The sequence below is a fragment of the Mesoplodon densirostris genome, chromosome 9 (assembly GCF_025265405.1).
Source record: "Mesoplodon densirostris isolate mMesDen1 chromosome 9, mMesDen1 primary haplotype, whole genome shotgun sequence".
Taxonomy (NCBI): domain Eukaryota; kingdom Metazoa; phylum Chordata; class Mammalia; order Artiodactyla; family Ziphiidae; genus Mesoplodon; species Mesoplodon densirostris.
Genome location: NC_082669.1, coordinates 40309800 through 40326497, shown reverse-complemented (window position 1 = coordinate 40326497; position 16698 = coordinate 40309800). Strand labels below are relative to the sequence as shown.

Here is a 16698-nt window from a genome sequence, read left to right as displayed (position 1 = left end):
CCTCATCCACCAGAACAGAGGTGCTAGTCCCCTCCACCAGGAAGCCTACACAACCCACTGAACCAACCTTACCCACTGGGGGCAGACACCAAAAACAACAGGAACTACAAACCTGCAGCCTGCAAAAAGGAGACCCAAAACACAGTAAGTTAAGCAAAATAAGACAGAGAAATACACAGTATATGAAGGAGCAAGGTAAAAACCCACCGGACCAAACAAATGAAGAGGAAATAGGCAGTCTACCTGAAAAAGAATTCAGAGGAATGTTAGTAGAGGTGATCCAAGATCTTGGAAGTAGAATGAAGAAAATACAAGAAACGTTTAACAAGGACCTAGAAGAACTAAAGAGCAAAGAAACAAGGATAAACAACGCAGTAAATGAAATTAAAAATTCTCTATAAGGAATCAATAGCAGAAAAACTGAGACAGAAGAACAGATAAGTGACCTGGAAGATAAAATACTGGAAATAACTACCACAGAGCAGAATAAAGAAAAAAGAATGAAAAGAATTCAGGACAGTCTCAGAGACCTCTGGGACAACATTAAATACACCAACATTCAAATTATAGGGGCCCCAGAAGAAGAAGAGAAAAAGCAAGGGAAGGAGAAAATATTTGAAGAAATTATAGTAGAAAACTTCCCTAATATGGGAAACGGAATACTCAATCAAGCCCAGGAAGCACAGAGAGTCCCATACAGGATAAATCCAAGGAGAAACACGCCAAGACACATATTAATCAAACTATCAAAAATTAAATACAAGGAAAAAATATTAAAAGCAGCAAGGGAAAAACAACAAATAATGTACAAGGGAATCCCCATAAGGTTAACAGCTGATTTTTCAGCAGAAGCTCTGCAAGCCAAAAGGAAGTGGCAAGACATATTTAAAGTGATGAAAGAGAAAAACCTACAACCAAGATTACTCTACCCAGCAAGGATCTCATATCTCATTCAGATTCGACAGAGAAATTAAAAACTTTACAGACAAGCAAAAGCTAAGAGAAACCACCAAGCCAGCTTTACAACAAATGCTAAAGGAACTTCTCTAGGCAGGAAACACAAGAGAAGGAAAAGATCTACAATAACAAACCCAAAACAATTAAGAAAATGGGAATAGGAACATACATATCGATAATTACCTTAAATGTAAATGGGTTAAATGCTCCAACCAAAAGACATAGACTGGTTCAATGGATACAAAAACAAGACCCATATATATGCGGTCTACAAGAGACCCACTTCAGACCTAGGGACACATACAGACTGAAAGTGAGAAGATGGAAAAAGATATTCCATGCAAATGGAAATCAGAAGAAAGATGCAGTAGCAATTCTCATATCAGACAAAATAGACTTTAAAATAAAGACTACTACAAGAGACAAAGAAGGACAGTACATGATGAGCAAGAGATCAATCCAAGAAAAAGATATAACAATTGAAAATATTTATGCACCCAACATAGGAGCACCTCAAAACATAAGGCAAATGCTAACAGCCATGAAAGGGGAAATCGACAGTAACACAATCATAGTAGAGGACTTTAACACCTCACTTTTACCAATGGACAGATCATACAAAATGAAAATAAATAAAGAAACACAAGCATTAAATGATACATTAAACAAGATGGACTTAATTGATATTTATAGGACATTCTATCCAAAAACAACAGGATACACTTTCTTCTCAAGTGCTCATGGAACATTATCCAGGATAGATCGTATCTTCGGTCACAAATCAAGCCTTGGCAAATTTAAGAAATTTGAAATTCTATCAAGTATCTTTTGAAACCACAACGCTATGAGACTAGATATAAATTACAGGAAAAAATCTGTAAAAAATACAAACACATGGAGGCTAAACAACACACTACCAAATAACCAAGAGATCACTGAAGAAATCAAAGAGGAAATCAAAAAATTCCTAGAAACAAATGACAATGAAAACATAATGACCAAAAACCTTTGGGATGCAGCAAAAGCAGTTCTAAGATGGAATTTTATAGCAATACAATCCTACCTGAAGAAACAGGAAACATTTCAAATAAACAAGTAACCTTAACACCTAAAGCAAGTAGAGAAAGAAGAACAACAACAACAAAAAAAAACACAAAGTAAGCAGAAGGAAAGAAATCATAAAGATCAGATCAGAAATAAATGAAAAAGATATGAAGGAAATGATAGCAAAGATCAATAGAAATAAAAGCTGGTTCTTGGAGAAGATAAACAAAATTGATAAACCACTAGCCAGACTCATCAAGAAAAAAAAGGGAGAAGACTCAAATCAATAGAATTAGAAATGAAAAGGGAGAAGTAACAGCTGACACTGCAGAAATGCAAAGGATCATGGGAGATTACTATCAGCAACTCTATGCCAATAAAATGGACAACCTGGAAGAAATGGACAAATTCTTAGAAAAGCACAATCTTCTGAGACTGAACAAGGAAGAAATAGAAAATATAAACAGACCAATCACAAGCACTGAAATTGAGACTGATTAAAAATCTTCCAACAAACAAAAGCCCAGGACCAGATGGCTTCACAGGCAAATTCCATCAAACATTTAGAGAACAGCTAACAGCTATTCTTCTCAAACTCTTCCAAAATACAGCAGAGGGAGGAACACTCCCAAACTCATTCTGCAAGGTCACCATCACCCTGATACCAAAACCAGACGAAGATGTCACAAAAAAAGAAAAGTACAGGTGAACATCACAGATGAACATAGATGCAAAAATCCTCAACAAAATATTAGCAAACAGAATCCAACAGCACTTTAAACGGATCATACACCCTGATCAAGTAGGGTTTATCCCAGGAATGCAAGGGTTCTTCAATATGCAAATCAATCACTGTGATGAACCATATTAAGAAATTGAAGGAGAAAAATCATATGATCATCTCAATAGATGCAGAAAAATCTTTTGACAAAATTCAACACCGATTTATGATAAAAACCCTCCAGATAGTAGGCATAGAGGGAACTTACCTCAACATAATAAAGGCCATATATGACAAACCCACAGCCAACATCGTTCTCAATGGTGAAAAACTGAAACCATTTCCTCTAAGATCAGGAACAAGAAAAGGTTGTCCACTCTCACCACTATTACTCAACATAGTTTTGGAAGTTTTAGCCACAGCAAGCAGAGAAGAAAAAGAAATAAAAGGAATCCAAATTGGAAAAGATGAAGTAAAACTGTCACTGTTTGCAGATGACATGATACTACACACAGAGAATCCTAAAGATGCTACCAGAAAACCACTAGAGCTAAACAATGAATTTGGTAAAGTAGCAGGATACAAAATTAATGCACAGAAATCTCTTGCATTCTTATCCACTAATGATGGAAAATCTGAAAGAAAATTTAAGGAAATACTCCCATTTACAGTTGCAACAAAAAAATAAAATACTTAGGATTAAACCTACCTAAGGAGACAAAAGACCTGTATGCAGAAAACTATAAGACACTGATGAAAGAAATTAAAGATGATACAAACAGATGGAGAGATATACCATGTCCTTGGATTCAAAGAATCAACATTGTGAAAATGATTATACTACCCAAAGCAATCTACAGATTCAATGTAATCCCTATCAAACTACCAATGGCATTTTTCACAGAACTAGAACAAAAAATTTCACAATTTGTATGGAAACACAAAAGACCCTGAATAGCCAAATAGCCAAAGCAATCTTTTTTTTTTTTTTTTTTTTATTGGGTCATAATTTAATTGGTAGCGCTTTTCCTTTCTTAGTGGCACATAAAATAATGGTGCTTCTTAAAATGAATGTTATGTTGATTTGTAATAACCTTAAGCTAGAAACAATCCAAATGTCCATCAATAGGGGAATGGATAGATAAATGTACATCCACACTGGGATACTACTCAGTAATAAAAAGGAACAAACTATTAACACACACAACAATACAGATGAATCTCAGAAACACACTGGGTAAAAGAAACCAGGGAAGAAAGAGACTGTACTGTACGATTCCATGTATGTAAAATTCTAGAAAATACAAACCAACTTTAAGGACAGAAAGCAGATCAGTAGTTGCCTGGGGATGAGGAGAGGGAGAGGGGGATTATAAAAGGGCACAAAGAAAGTTTCGGGGGTGATGGGAATGTTTGTTATATTGATTATGGGTTCATAGATGTATATGTGTATGTCAAAATTCATCAAATTGCACTCTTTAAATACATACAAGTTAGTGTGCTTCAGTAATTCCTCAATACAGTTGTAAGGAAAAAATAAAGGAAAACCCCATATTCAATACTATATGATATTAACTTATTTAAAAGAATCTAAGTACTACTATTAGTTTCCATTTTACGGATGTGGAAACTGAGACATAGAGAGGCAAGCTGATACATCCTGGGACACTTAGTTTGTCAGGAGGCAAATCCAACTGGCTTCAATTTTCAGCTCTGCCACTGAGTAACTATAGCCAAGTCCCTTCCTCACCCTGGACCACTGTTTCCCCGTTCCCACCATAAGAAGGTGACACAGTGATTGCTAAAGGACCTTTCAGTACTGAGTTTCTAAGACTGTGTTCTAAGGAATTGTCCAAGGTCCCACAGCCACAGAGGAATGGATCCTCCTGGCACTCAGGTTTCCTAACACTCCCTAGTCTCCCTGGCCCATACCCACTCGTTCTCTGAACACCCCTTTTTTTTTTTTTTTTATTTTACAAATTTAATCAGTTATACATATACATATGTTCCCATATCCCCTCCCTTTTGCGTCTCCCTCCCACCCTCCCTATCCCACCCCTCCAGGCGGTCACAAAGAACCGAGCTGATCTCCCTGTGCTCTGCGGCTGCTTCCCACTAGCTCTCTACCTTACATTTGGTAGTGTATATATGTCCATGCCGCTCTTTCACTTTGTCACAGCTTACCCTTCCCCCTCCCCATATCCTCAAGTCCATGCTCTAGTAGGTCTGTGTCTTTATTCCTGTCTTACCCCTATGTTCTTGATGACATTTTTTTCTTAAATTCCATATATATGTGTCAGCATACAGTATTTGTCTTTCTCTTTCTGACTTACTTCACTCTGTATGACAGACTCTAGGTCCATCCACCTCATTACAAATAGCTCAATTTCATTTCTTTTTATGGCTGAGTAATATTCCATTGTATATATGTGCCACATCTTCTTTATCCATTCATCCGATGATGGACACTTAGGTTGTTTCCATCTCCGGGCTATTGTAAATAGGGCTGCTATGAACATTTTGGTACATGTCTCTTTTTGAATTATGGTTTTCTCAGGGTATATGCCCAGTAGTGGGATTGCTGGGTCATATGGTAGTTCTATTTGTAGTTTTTTAAGGAACCTCCATACTGTTCTCCATAGTGGCTGTACCAATTCACATTCCCACCAGCAGTGCAAGAGTGTTCCCTTTTTTCCACACCCTCTCCAGCATTTATTGTTTCTAGATTTTTTGATGATGGCCATTCTGACTGGTGTGAGATGATATCTCATTGTAGTTTTGATTTGCATTTCTCTAATGAGTAAAGATGTTGAGCATCCTTTCATGTGTTTGTTGGCTGTCTGTATATCTTCTGTGGAGAAATGTCTATTTAGGTCTTCTGCCCATTTTTGGATTGGGTTGCTTGTTTTTTTGCTATTGAGCTGCATGAGCTGCTTATAAATTTTGGAGATTAATCCTTTGTCAGTTGCTTCATTTGCAAATATTTTCTCCCATTCTGAGGGTTGTCTTTTGGTCTTGTTTATGGTTTCCTTTGCTGTGCAAAAGCTTTGAAGTTTCATTAGGTCCCATGTGTTTATTTTTGTCTTTATTTCCATTTCTCTAGGAGATGGGTCAAAAAGGATCTTGCTGTGATTTATGTCATAGAGTGTTCTGCCTATGTTTTCCTCTAGGAGTTTGATAGTGTCTGGCCTTACATTTAGGTCTTTAATCCACTTTGAGCTAATTTTTGTGTATGGTGTTAGGGAGTGATCTAATCTCATACTTTTACATGTCCCTGTCCAGTTTTCCCAGCACCACTTATTGAAGAGACTGTCCTTTCTCCACTGTACATTCCTGCCTCCTTTATCAAAGATAAGGTGACCATATGTCCGTGGGTTTATCTCTGGGCTTTCTATCCTGTTCCATTGATCTATCTTTCTGTTTTTGTGCCAGTACCATACTGTCTTGATTACTGTAGCTTTGTAGTATAGTCTGAAGTCAGGGAGCCTGATTCCTCCAGCTCCATTTTTCGTTCTCAAGATTGCTTTGGCTATTCGGGGTCTTTTGTGTTTCCATACAAATTGTGAAATTTTTTGTTCTAGTTCTGTGAAAAATGCCATTGGTAGTTTGATAGGTATTGCATTGAATCTGTAGATTGCTTTGGGTAGTAGAGTCATTTTCACAATGTTGATTCTTCCAATCCAAGAACATGGTACATCTCTCCATCTATTTGTATCATCTTTAATTTCTTTCATCAGTGTCTTATAATTTTCTGCATACAGGTCTTTTGTCTCCTTAGGTAGGTTTATTCCTAGATATTTTATTCTTTTTGTTGCAATGGTAAATGGGAGTGTTTCCTTGATTTCACTTTCAGATTTTTCATCATTAGTATATAGGAATGCCAGAGATTTCTGTGCATTAATTTTGTATCCTGCAACTTTACCAAATTCATTGATTAGCTCTAGTAGTTTTCTGGTAGCATCTTTAGGATTCTCTATGTATAGTATCATGTCATCTGCAAACAGTGACAGCTTTACTTCTTCTTTTCCCATTTGGATTCCTTTTATTTCCTTTTCTTCTCTGATTGCTGTGGCTAAAACTTCCAAAACTATGTTGAATAAGAGTGGTGAGAGTGGGCAACCTTGTCTTGTTCCTGATCTTAGTGGAAATGGTTTCAGTTTTTCACCATTGAGGACGATGCTGGCTGTGGGTTTGTCATATATGGCCTTTATTATGTTGAGGAAAGTTCCCTCTATGCCTACTTTCTGCAGGGTTTTTATCATAAATGGGTGTTGAATTTTGTCAAAAGCTTTCTCTGCATCTATTGAGATGATCATATGGTTTTTCTCCTTCAACTTGTTAATATGGTGTATCACATTGATTGATTTGCGTATATTGAAGAATCCTTGCATTCCTGGAATAAACCCCACTTGATCATGGTGTATGATCCTCTTAATGTGCTGTTGGATTCTGTTTGCTAGTAGTTTGTTGAGGATTTTTGCATCTATGTTCATCAGTGATATTGGCCTGTAGTTTTCTTTCTTTGTGACATCCTTGTCTGGTTTTGGTATCAAGGTGATGGTGGCCTCGTAGAATGAGTTTGGGAGTGTTCCTCCCTCTGCTATATTTTGGAAGAGTTTGAGAAGGATAGGTGTTAGCTCTTCTCTAAATGCTTGATAGAATTCGCCTGTGAAGCCATCTGGTCCTGGGCTTTTGTTTGTTGGAAGATTTTTAATCACAGTTTCAATTTCAGTGCTTGTGATTGGTCTATTCATATTTCCTATTTCTTCCTGAGTCAGTCTTGGCAGGTTGTGCATTTCTAAGAATTTGTCCATTTCTTCCAGGTTGTCCATTTTATTGGCATAGAGTTGCTTATAGTAATCTCTCATGATCTTTTGTATTTCTGCAGTGTCAGTTGTTACTTCTCCTTTTTCATTTCTAATTCTATTGATTTGAGTCTTCTCCCTTTTTTTCTTGATGAGTCTGGCTAATGGTTTATCAATTTTGTTTATCTTCTCAAAGAACCAGCTTTTAGTTTTATTGATCTTTGCTATCGTTTCCTTCATTTCTTTTTCATTTATTTCTGATCTGATTTTTATGATTTCTTTCCTTCTGCTAACTTTGGGATGTTTTTGTTCTTCTTTCTCTAATTGCTTTAGGTGCAAGGTTAGGTTGTTTATTCGAGATATTTCCTGTTTCTTAAGGTGTGATTGTATTGCCATAAACTTCCCTCTTAGAACTGCTTTTGCTGCATCCCATAGGTTTTGGGTCGTCGTGTCTCCATTGTCATTTGTTTCTAGGTATTTTTTAATTTCCTCTTTGATTTCTTCAGTGATCACTTCGTTATTAAGTAGTGTATTGTTTAGCCTCCATGTGTTTGTATGTTTTACAGCTTTTTTCCTGTAATTGATATCTAGTCTCATAGCATTGTGGTCGGAAAAGATACTTGATACAATTTCAATTTTCTTAAATTTACCAAGGCTTGATTTGTGACCCAAGATATGATCTATCCTGGAGAATGTTCCATGAGCACTTGAGAAAAATGTGTATTCTGTTGTTTTTGGATGGAATGTCCTATAAATATCAATTAAGTCCATCTTGTTTAATGTATCATTTAAAGCTTGTGTTTCCTTATTTATTTTCATTTTGGATGACCTGTCCATTGGTGAAAGTGGGGTGTTAAAGTCCCCTACTATGATTGTGTTACTGTCGATTTCTCCTTTTATGGCTGTTAATATTTCCCTTATGTATTGAGGTGCTCCTATGTTTGGTGCATAAATATTTACAATTGTTATATCTTCTTCTTGGATTGATCCCTTGATCATTATGTAGTGTCCTTCTTTGTCTCTTCTAGTAGTCTTTATTTTAAAGTCTATTTTGTCTGATATGAGAATTGCTACTCCAGCTTTCTTTTGGTTTCCATTTGCATGGAATATCTTTTTCCATCCCCTTACTTTCAGTCTGTATGTATCTCTAGGTCTGAAGTGGGTCTCTTGTAGACAGCATATATATGGGTCTTGTTTTTGTATCCATTCAGCCAGTCTGTGTCTTTTGGTGGGAGCATTTAGTCCATTTACATTTAAGGTAATTATTGATATGTATGTTCCTATTCCCATTTTCTTAATTGTTTTGGGTTCGTTATTGTAGTTCTTTTCCTTCTGTTGTGTTTCTTGCCTAGAGAAGTTCCTTTAGCATTTGTTGTAAAGCTGGTTTGGTGGTGCTGAACTCTCTCAGCTTTTGCTTGTCTGTAAAGGTTTTAATTTCTCCATCAAATCTGAATGAGATCCTTGCTGGGTAGAGTAATCTTGGTTGCAGGTTTTTCTCCTTCATCACTTTAAGTATGTCCTGCCACTCCCTTCTGGCTTGTAGAGTTTCTGCTGAGAGATCAGCTGTTATCCTGATGGGGATTCCCTTGTGTGTTATTTGTTGTTTTTGCCTTGCTGCTTTTAATATGATTTCTTTGTGTTTAATTTTTGACAGTTTGATTAATATGTGTCTTGGTGTATTTCTCCTTGGATTTATTCTGTATGGGACTCTCTGTGCCTCCTGGACTTGATTAACTATTTCCTTTCCCATATTAGGGAAGTTTTCAACTATAATCTCTTCAAATATTTTCTCAGTCCCTTTCTTTTTCTCTTCTTCTTCTGGAACCCCTATAATTCGAATGTTGGTGCGTTTAATGTTGTCCCAGAGGTCTCTGAGACTGTCCTCTGTTCTTTTCATTCTTATTTCTTTATTTTGCTGTGCAGCAGTTATTTCCACTATTTTATCTTCCACCTCACTTATCCGTTCTTCTGCCTCAGTTATTCTGCTATTGATCCCATCTAGAGTATTTTTTATTTCATTTATTGTGTTTTTAATCGATGCTTGATTCGTCTTTAGTTCTTCTAGGTCCTTGTTAACTGTTTCTTGCATTTTGTCTATTCTATTTCCAAGATTTTGGATCATCTTTACCATCATTATTCTGAATTCTTTTTCAGATAGACTGCCTATTACCTCTTCATTTGTTAGGTCTGGTGGGTTTTTATCTTGCTCCTTCTCCTGCTGTGTGTTTTTCTGTCTTCTCATTTTGCTTATGTTACTGTGTTTGGGGTCTCTTCTTTGCAGGCTGCAGGTTCGTAGTTCCCGTTGTTTTTGGTGTCTGTCCCCAGTGGCTAAGGTTGGTTTAGTGGGTTGTGTAGGCTTCTTGGTGAAGGGGACTACTGCCTGTGTTCTGGTGGATGAGGCTGGATCTTGTCTTTCTGGTGGGCAGGTCCACGTCTGGTGGTGTGTTTTGGGGTGTTTGCGGACTTTTTATGATTTGAGGCAGCCTCTCTGCTAATGGGTGGTGTTGTGTTCCTGTCTTGCTAGTTGTTTGGCATAGGGTGTCCAGCACTGTAGCTTGCTGGTCGTTGAGTGAAGCTGGGTGCTGGTGTTGAGATGGAGATCTCTGGAAGATTTTCGCCGTTTGATATTATGTGGAGCTGGGAGGTCTCTTGTGGACCAGTGTCCTGAAGTTCGCTCTCCCACCTCAGAGGCACAGCACTGACTCCTGGCTCCTCAATTTGGGATGATTTGTTGTCTATTCATGTATTCCACAGATGCAGGGTACATCAAGTTGATTGTGGAGCTTTAATCCGCTGCTTCTGAGGCTGCTGGGAGAGGTTTCCCTTTCTCTTCTTTGTTCTCACAGCTCCTGGGTCTCAGCTTTGGATTTGGCCCCGCCTCTGCGTGTAGGTCGCCGGAGGGCGTCTGTTCTTCGCTCAGACAGGACAGGGTTAAAGGAGCAGCCTCTTCGGGGAATCTGGCTCACTCAGGCCGGGCGGGAGGGAGGGGCACGGAGTGCGGGGCGTGCCTGCAGCGGCAGAGGTCGGCGTGATGTTGCACCAGCCCGGGGCGCGCCGTTCGTTCTCCCAGGGAAGCCGCCCCTGGATCCCGGGACCCCGGCAGTGGCAGGCTGCACAGGCTCCCGGAAGGGCGGCGTGGACAGTGTCCTGCGCTCGCACACAGGCTTCTTGGCGGCGGCAGCAGCAGCCCCAGCGTCCCACGCCCGTCTCTGGGCTCCGCGCTTTCAGCCGCGACTCGCGCCCGTCTCCGGAGCTCCTTTACGCGGCGCTCTTAATCCCCTCTCCTCGCGCACCAGGAAACCAAGAGGGAAGAAAAAGTCTCCTGCCTCTTCGGCAGCTCCAGAGTTTTCCCGGACTCCCTCCCGGCTAGCTGTGGCACATTAGCCCCCTTCAGGCTGAGTTCTCGCCGCCAGTCCCAGTCCTCTCCCTGCGCTCTGACCGAAGCCCGAGCCTCAGCTCCAGCGCCGCCCGCCCTGGCGGGGGAGCAGACAAGCCTCTCGGGCTGGTGAGTGCCGCTCGGCACCGCTCCTCTCTGCGGGAATCTCTCTGCTTTGCCCTACCCAGGTATGTGGGGAGTTTCTTGCCTTTTGGGAGGTCTGGGGTCTTCTGCCAGCATTCAGTAGTTGTTCTGTAGGAGTTGTTGCACGTGTAGCTGTATTTCTGGTGTATCTGTGGGGAGGAAGGTGATCTCCGCGTCTTACTCTTCCGCCATCTTCAATACTCCAAAGCAATCTTGAGAAAGAAAAACGGAGCTCGAGGAATCAGGCTCCCTGACTTCAGACTATCCTACAAAGCTACAGTAATCAACACAGTGTGGTAATGCCATAAAAACAGAAATATAGATCAATGGAACAGGATAGAAAGCCCAGAAATAAACCCACGCACATATGGTCACCTTATCTTTGATAAAGGAGGCAAGAATATACACTGGAGAAAAGACAGCCTCTTCAATAAGTGGTGCTGGGAAAACTGGACAGCTACATGTAAAAGAATGAAATTAGAACACTGCCTAACACTATACACAAAAATAAACTCAAAATGGATTAAAGACCTAAATGTAAGGCCAGACACTATCAAACTCTTAGAGGAAAACATAGGCAGAACACTCTATGACCTAAATCACAGCAAGATCCTTTTTGACCCACCTCCTAGAGAAAGGGAAATAAAAATAAACAAATGGGGCTTAATGAAACTTAAAAGCTTTTGCACAGCAAAGGAAACTAGAAAGAAGACAAAAAGACAACCCTCAGAATGGGAAAAAATATTTGCAAACAAAGCAACTGACAAAGGATTAATCTCCAAAATATACAAGCAGCTCATGCAGCTCAATATCAAAAGAACAAAACAAGCCAATCCAAAAATGGGCCAAAAGCCTAAATAGACATTTCTCCAAAGAAGATATACAGATTGCCAACAAACACATGAAAGGATGCTCAACATTACTAATTATTAGAGAAATGCAAGTCAAAACTACAATGAGGTATCACCTCACACCAGTCAGCATGGACATTATCGAAAAGTCTACAAACAATAAATGCTGGAGAGGGTGTGTAGAAAATGGAACACTCTTGCACTGTTGGTGGGAATGTAAATTGATACAGTCACTATGGAGAACAGTATGGAGGTTCCTTAAAAAACTAAAAATAGAACTACCATACGACCCAGCAATCCCACTACTGGGCATATACCCTGAGAAAACCATAATTCAAAAAGAGTCATGTATGGGCCTCCCTGGTGGCGCAAGTGGTTGAGAGTCCGCCTGCCGATGCAGGGGATACGGGTTCGTGCCCCGGTCTGGGAGGATCCCATATGCCGCGGAGCGGCTGGGCCCGTGAGCCATGGCCGCTGAGCCTGCGCGTCCGGAGCCTGCGCGTCCGGAGCCTGTGCTCCGCAACGGGGGAGGCCACAACAGTGAGAGGCCCGCATACCGCAAAAAAAAAAAAAAAAAAAAAAGAGTCATGTACCACAATGTTCATTGCAGCTCTATGTACAATAGCCAGGACATGGAAGCAACCTAAGTGTCCACTGACAGTTGAATGGATAAAGATGATGTGGCACATATATACAATGGAATATTACTCTGCCATAAAAAGAAACGAAATTTATTTACTTGTAGTGAGGTGGATGGACCTAGAGTCTGTCATATAGAGTGAAGTAAGTCAGAAAGAGAAAAACAAATACCGTATGCTAACACATATGTATGGAATCTAAAAAAAAATGGTTCTGAAGAACCTAGGGGCAGGACAGGAATAAAGACACAGATGTGGAAAGTGGACTTGAAGACACAGGGAGAGGGAGGGGGCTGGGATGAGATGAGAGAGTGGCATGGACGTATATACACTATGAAATGTAGAATGGATGGCTGGTGGGAAGCAGCTACATAGCACAGGGAGATCAGCTTGGTGCTTTGTGATCATCTAGAGGGATGGGATAGGGAGGCTGGGAGGGAGGTGCAAGAGGGAGAGGATATGGGGATATATGTATACATATGGCTGGTTCAGTTTGTTATACAGCAGAAGGTAACACACCATTGTAGAGCAATTATACTCCAATAAAGATGTTGAAATTTAAAAAAAAGTAATGTATACCACACAGGGTCTTAAGTTAGCAGTTAAATATAAATAAGTATAAATTCTATGTTTGTTACACCTAGAACCAAGTGTGGGCACTGATACTTGGTGTTGTACTGACTGTGACAATAATGGAGGAGACTTTTATCAGGTGAAAAGTAGTTCACACTCCAAGTATACCACTCATGTCCAGAGTTCTGCTTTTTCTAGCCCATGGGCATATCTTTATAATAGGTTAGGTTGGGGAATATCAGCATATTTTACAATAGCACCAACGTACCTAGATTTGGTCTAGGTCATCTAGTAAAGGAACAAGAGGAGCCATGGAAGTGGCTAACCCAGTCAAAGCCTTCCTACATAAGAATAATGTTGATTTTGTCCAGTATCTTTTGGGCCAGGTGAGTCCTACAAGCCCAAAAGACGTTTGGCACCTATGTCACTCTGGCAGCACCCCATGGGATTCCCCCTGTCACCCCCAAACCTATAACTTCTGTGATCCTGCTATAGCTTTCTTTTCACAGTCTTTAAGGTTTTTTCCAGAAAACTCTCTTTTTTTCATTTCTACAATATTGTGATACCTTAATTTTCATTACACATATCTGTTCACTGGGTCTTCTTCATCTCCTTTGTGGTCTTTGCTTCTTCCTTCTACTCCTAATGTTCTTTACTTATTTTTTAATACTTCAGAGAAACTACATTTTCTTTTGGCTTCAACAAATACTTGAACCCATTTTCATTTGTCACAAAGCTGGTGTTCCCTTCAACAATTTCCCTAATACCTGACTACCACGTTTATCATCTGAAAGTGCTACTTAAATTATACCATTTCTTCTCTTAGAAATCTATAGTGAAAATATAAATCCCTGTTTTCCCAAACTTATATACCATGGAACCCCCTTTTTAAGCAAACAACCATTAATATCCACAGAAGTAGGGCTCTGACCCAAATTAAATGCCTGAATCACTTTATTAACAATAGTAACTGCTTCTACTTATTGAGCACTTACTATTGTCAGGAACTGAGTTTATTAACATTAACTCATTTAATACTCTTAAAACTCATAACAATGAGGGCAATATTACTAGTATGCCCATTTTAAAGATGAAGGAAAGTATTTAGGGAGGTTATATACTTTCCCAAACTTTCCTAACAGCCTAAATCCTGTATTCTTAAACTCTAAGCTTAAATTTCAAACTGAATTTCAACTTACTGTGCAGCTCTTTATTGCTTTTACCTTCTTTTTCTCTGCTATTTATTACTTCTTGATGGTGATATTAGCTCTAGTAGTTTCTCCCTACTCCTTTAAGAAAATTTCCACTGACTGTTAAACCATAAAACCAGGTTTATTATTAATTGAATTGTGTGCAAATTAAGAGTCAGCAGATTCTAAAAGCCTGCCCGGCTCTGCTAAGAGTCCTGTGTATTCCGTTGCAGTCACCTAATTTGGTTGCTCAGAGATATTTTTATTAATTATCTTTGTCTGGATTGTAACAGCCTCCTAACCCATCTCCCAAATCTATCTTCCGCTCGGCTACAGGATGAGCTATTTGAATCACAGGTGTGACCACAGTACTCCCTAGAGTAAAATGTTCCAGTGGTTCCCTCTGATCTAGAGGATCAAGTCTTTAATATTGTCTGCCTTAAACTTGTCCCTGCAGTCGTGCTTCTAATCCTCCTGTGTACACACACTCACCAGGCTCTTTCTTTCTTTTGTGACTTTGTTCTTGCTACCTATCTCCCATGCCTGGAAGCCCTTCTCCATCATTACTTGACTAACTCTTACTCATCCTTTAAGAAACAGCTCATGAATCACCTCCTCCAGGAAACAGTCCTTGACAACTTTCCCCAGCTCTCAAATGCTTGCTCAGTATCCCTCTCATTAGGGTCTATACATATGTCTATTGCTTCAGGTGTACGTTGTTTTTTGAAACTGTCATTTATATTCCTGTGAGATCCTTAAGGATGGAAACTATGTGGCGTAGCAATTTAGCATTTCCAAAGTGGTATATGGTGGTTAGTTAATAAAGGTTGTATAAATGAATTTTTAAAATATTTAACTGATACATTTTCCCTATTACCTGAGATACCAACTTGTTAGTAACCAAGTAGTAGCTGGCATACAGCAGGAACTTAATGATACTTGTGAATGGTAAAATGAGTATATAAATGTATTTCAAGACTTTTCATTATCTGATTCCATATAAATATGCACCATTCACTCTAGTCAGACTAGTTTCTTCTCTATTCTTACTTCATCTACAACTTGGGTAAACCTTTAAGCCTTTGCTAATTCTCATTTCTCACTAGGGATACCTAGAGTTGATTCCATAATTATTATGTACCATCCATCAAGAACACCTGCTCCATGAAGCTTCCATTTGTGACTTTGATTTTTTTCTCCTGTCTGGGCAAATATGTCCTAAAGACCATTCCATGGAAAAGTAGTTCTGCAAAATATTTGTATATGTTACATGAGAAAAGAGTTTTGTAATTAAGTAAATGTTAGGGAATGCTGCATTTAATAATGCTAAATTATTTCTGAATTGCAGTGGTGTACATTTTGAGTCTCCATGTGGAATAAACCATATGCAGAACTTATCAAACTTATTTGCCCTCAGAACCCTTTTCATTTTAAAATCTCTTGGGATCATGTTCTATGGGGGATAGTTTGGGAAATGCCAGTCTGTTCTTTGAGTTTTAGGTCAGCATGTAACTTGTGCATGCACACACACTCATGCACATACACATACTATTTCAGGAACATATGTTTTGGCTGCTCTGCTTAGTTGCTTATATTTTTCTTGTGTCTCATAGTTTTTGATTCATGTAATGACTCACCTTCCACTGATAACTACAAGATTTTTTAATATTTGTTGATTGCTAAACCATTGTATACTATTGTCATTAAGTGCAGGTTATTGGTATGTTTTCTAGGATCTTCTACCCCTCTTGCCTGGCACCATTGCTGGTGAAATAGAATCAAAGGCTGCAAACCTCAATAATCTGGTTGTAGAAGCCTATCAGGTATGTATATACTGTACACATTTTTTCAAATAAACTCTTAACCTCAATTTCCATGGCAAGGTACAAACTAATGCCCTATCATCTTGAGAGGAGTGGTGGAAAAAACAGATTAGGAATTAGGAAACTGAGCTTAGCCCTGGCTCTACCACTAACTAGTTATAGAACCTTGGGAAAGTCATTTCAGCTTTCTGTGCTTCACTATGTCTCACTGACACAGTTTACTAAACTCAGGTTGAGCTACAGACTATCTAAATTTCCTTCCTCATCAAATGTTCAGTGAGTCACCAAATCACAGCTATAGAATATACTTTATTACCAAGAAATTTCACAATTTCCAGTGCCATAAAGTAATCAATCCACAGTGTTATTTAAACAGCAACTTTCCAGGGAAAATGAACTGTATGAGATATAGAGATTACTAAGAGAACTTTGTTGGGGTCTCCTAGATCAATCACTTGGTTGTTCGATCGTTTACTTACGCAGTTTTACCAAACTAGTTTGATTAAAAGAATCACCCTAAGAGATACACTACTTTATTGAGACGACAGTTGTATGCTGTCCCCAGTTCGTGTAGAG

General features: G+C 39.1%; 1 protein-coding gene across 1 annotated transcript in view; it reads left to right on the top strand.

Annotated features, from left to right (window-relative positions):
- Window positions 1-16698, top strand: part of ITGB8 (integrin subunit beta 8) — a 100961-nt gene that overhangs the window by 69739 nt on the left and 14524 nt on the right. The window contains exon 8 of the mRNA XM_060108301.1: window positions 16033-16122. Coding sequence (XP_059964284.1) covers window positions 16033-16122 — 90 coding nt within the window. The remainder of the gene's footprint in view (window positions 1-16032; window positions 16123-16698) is intronic.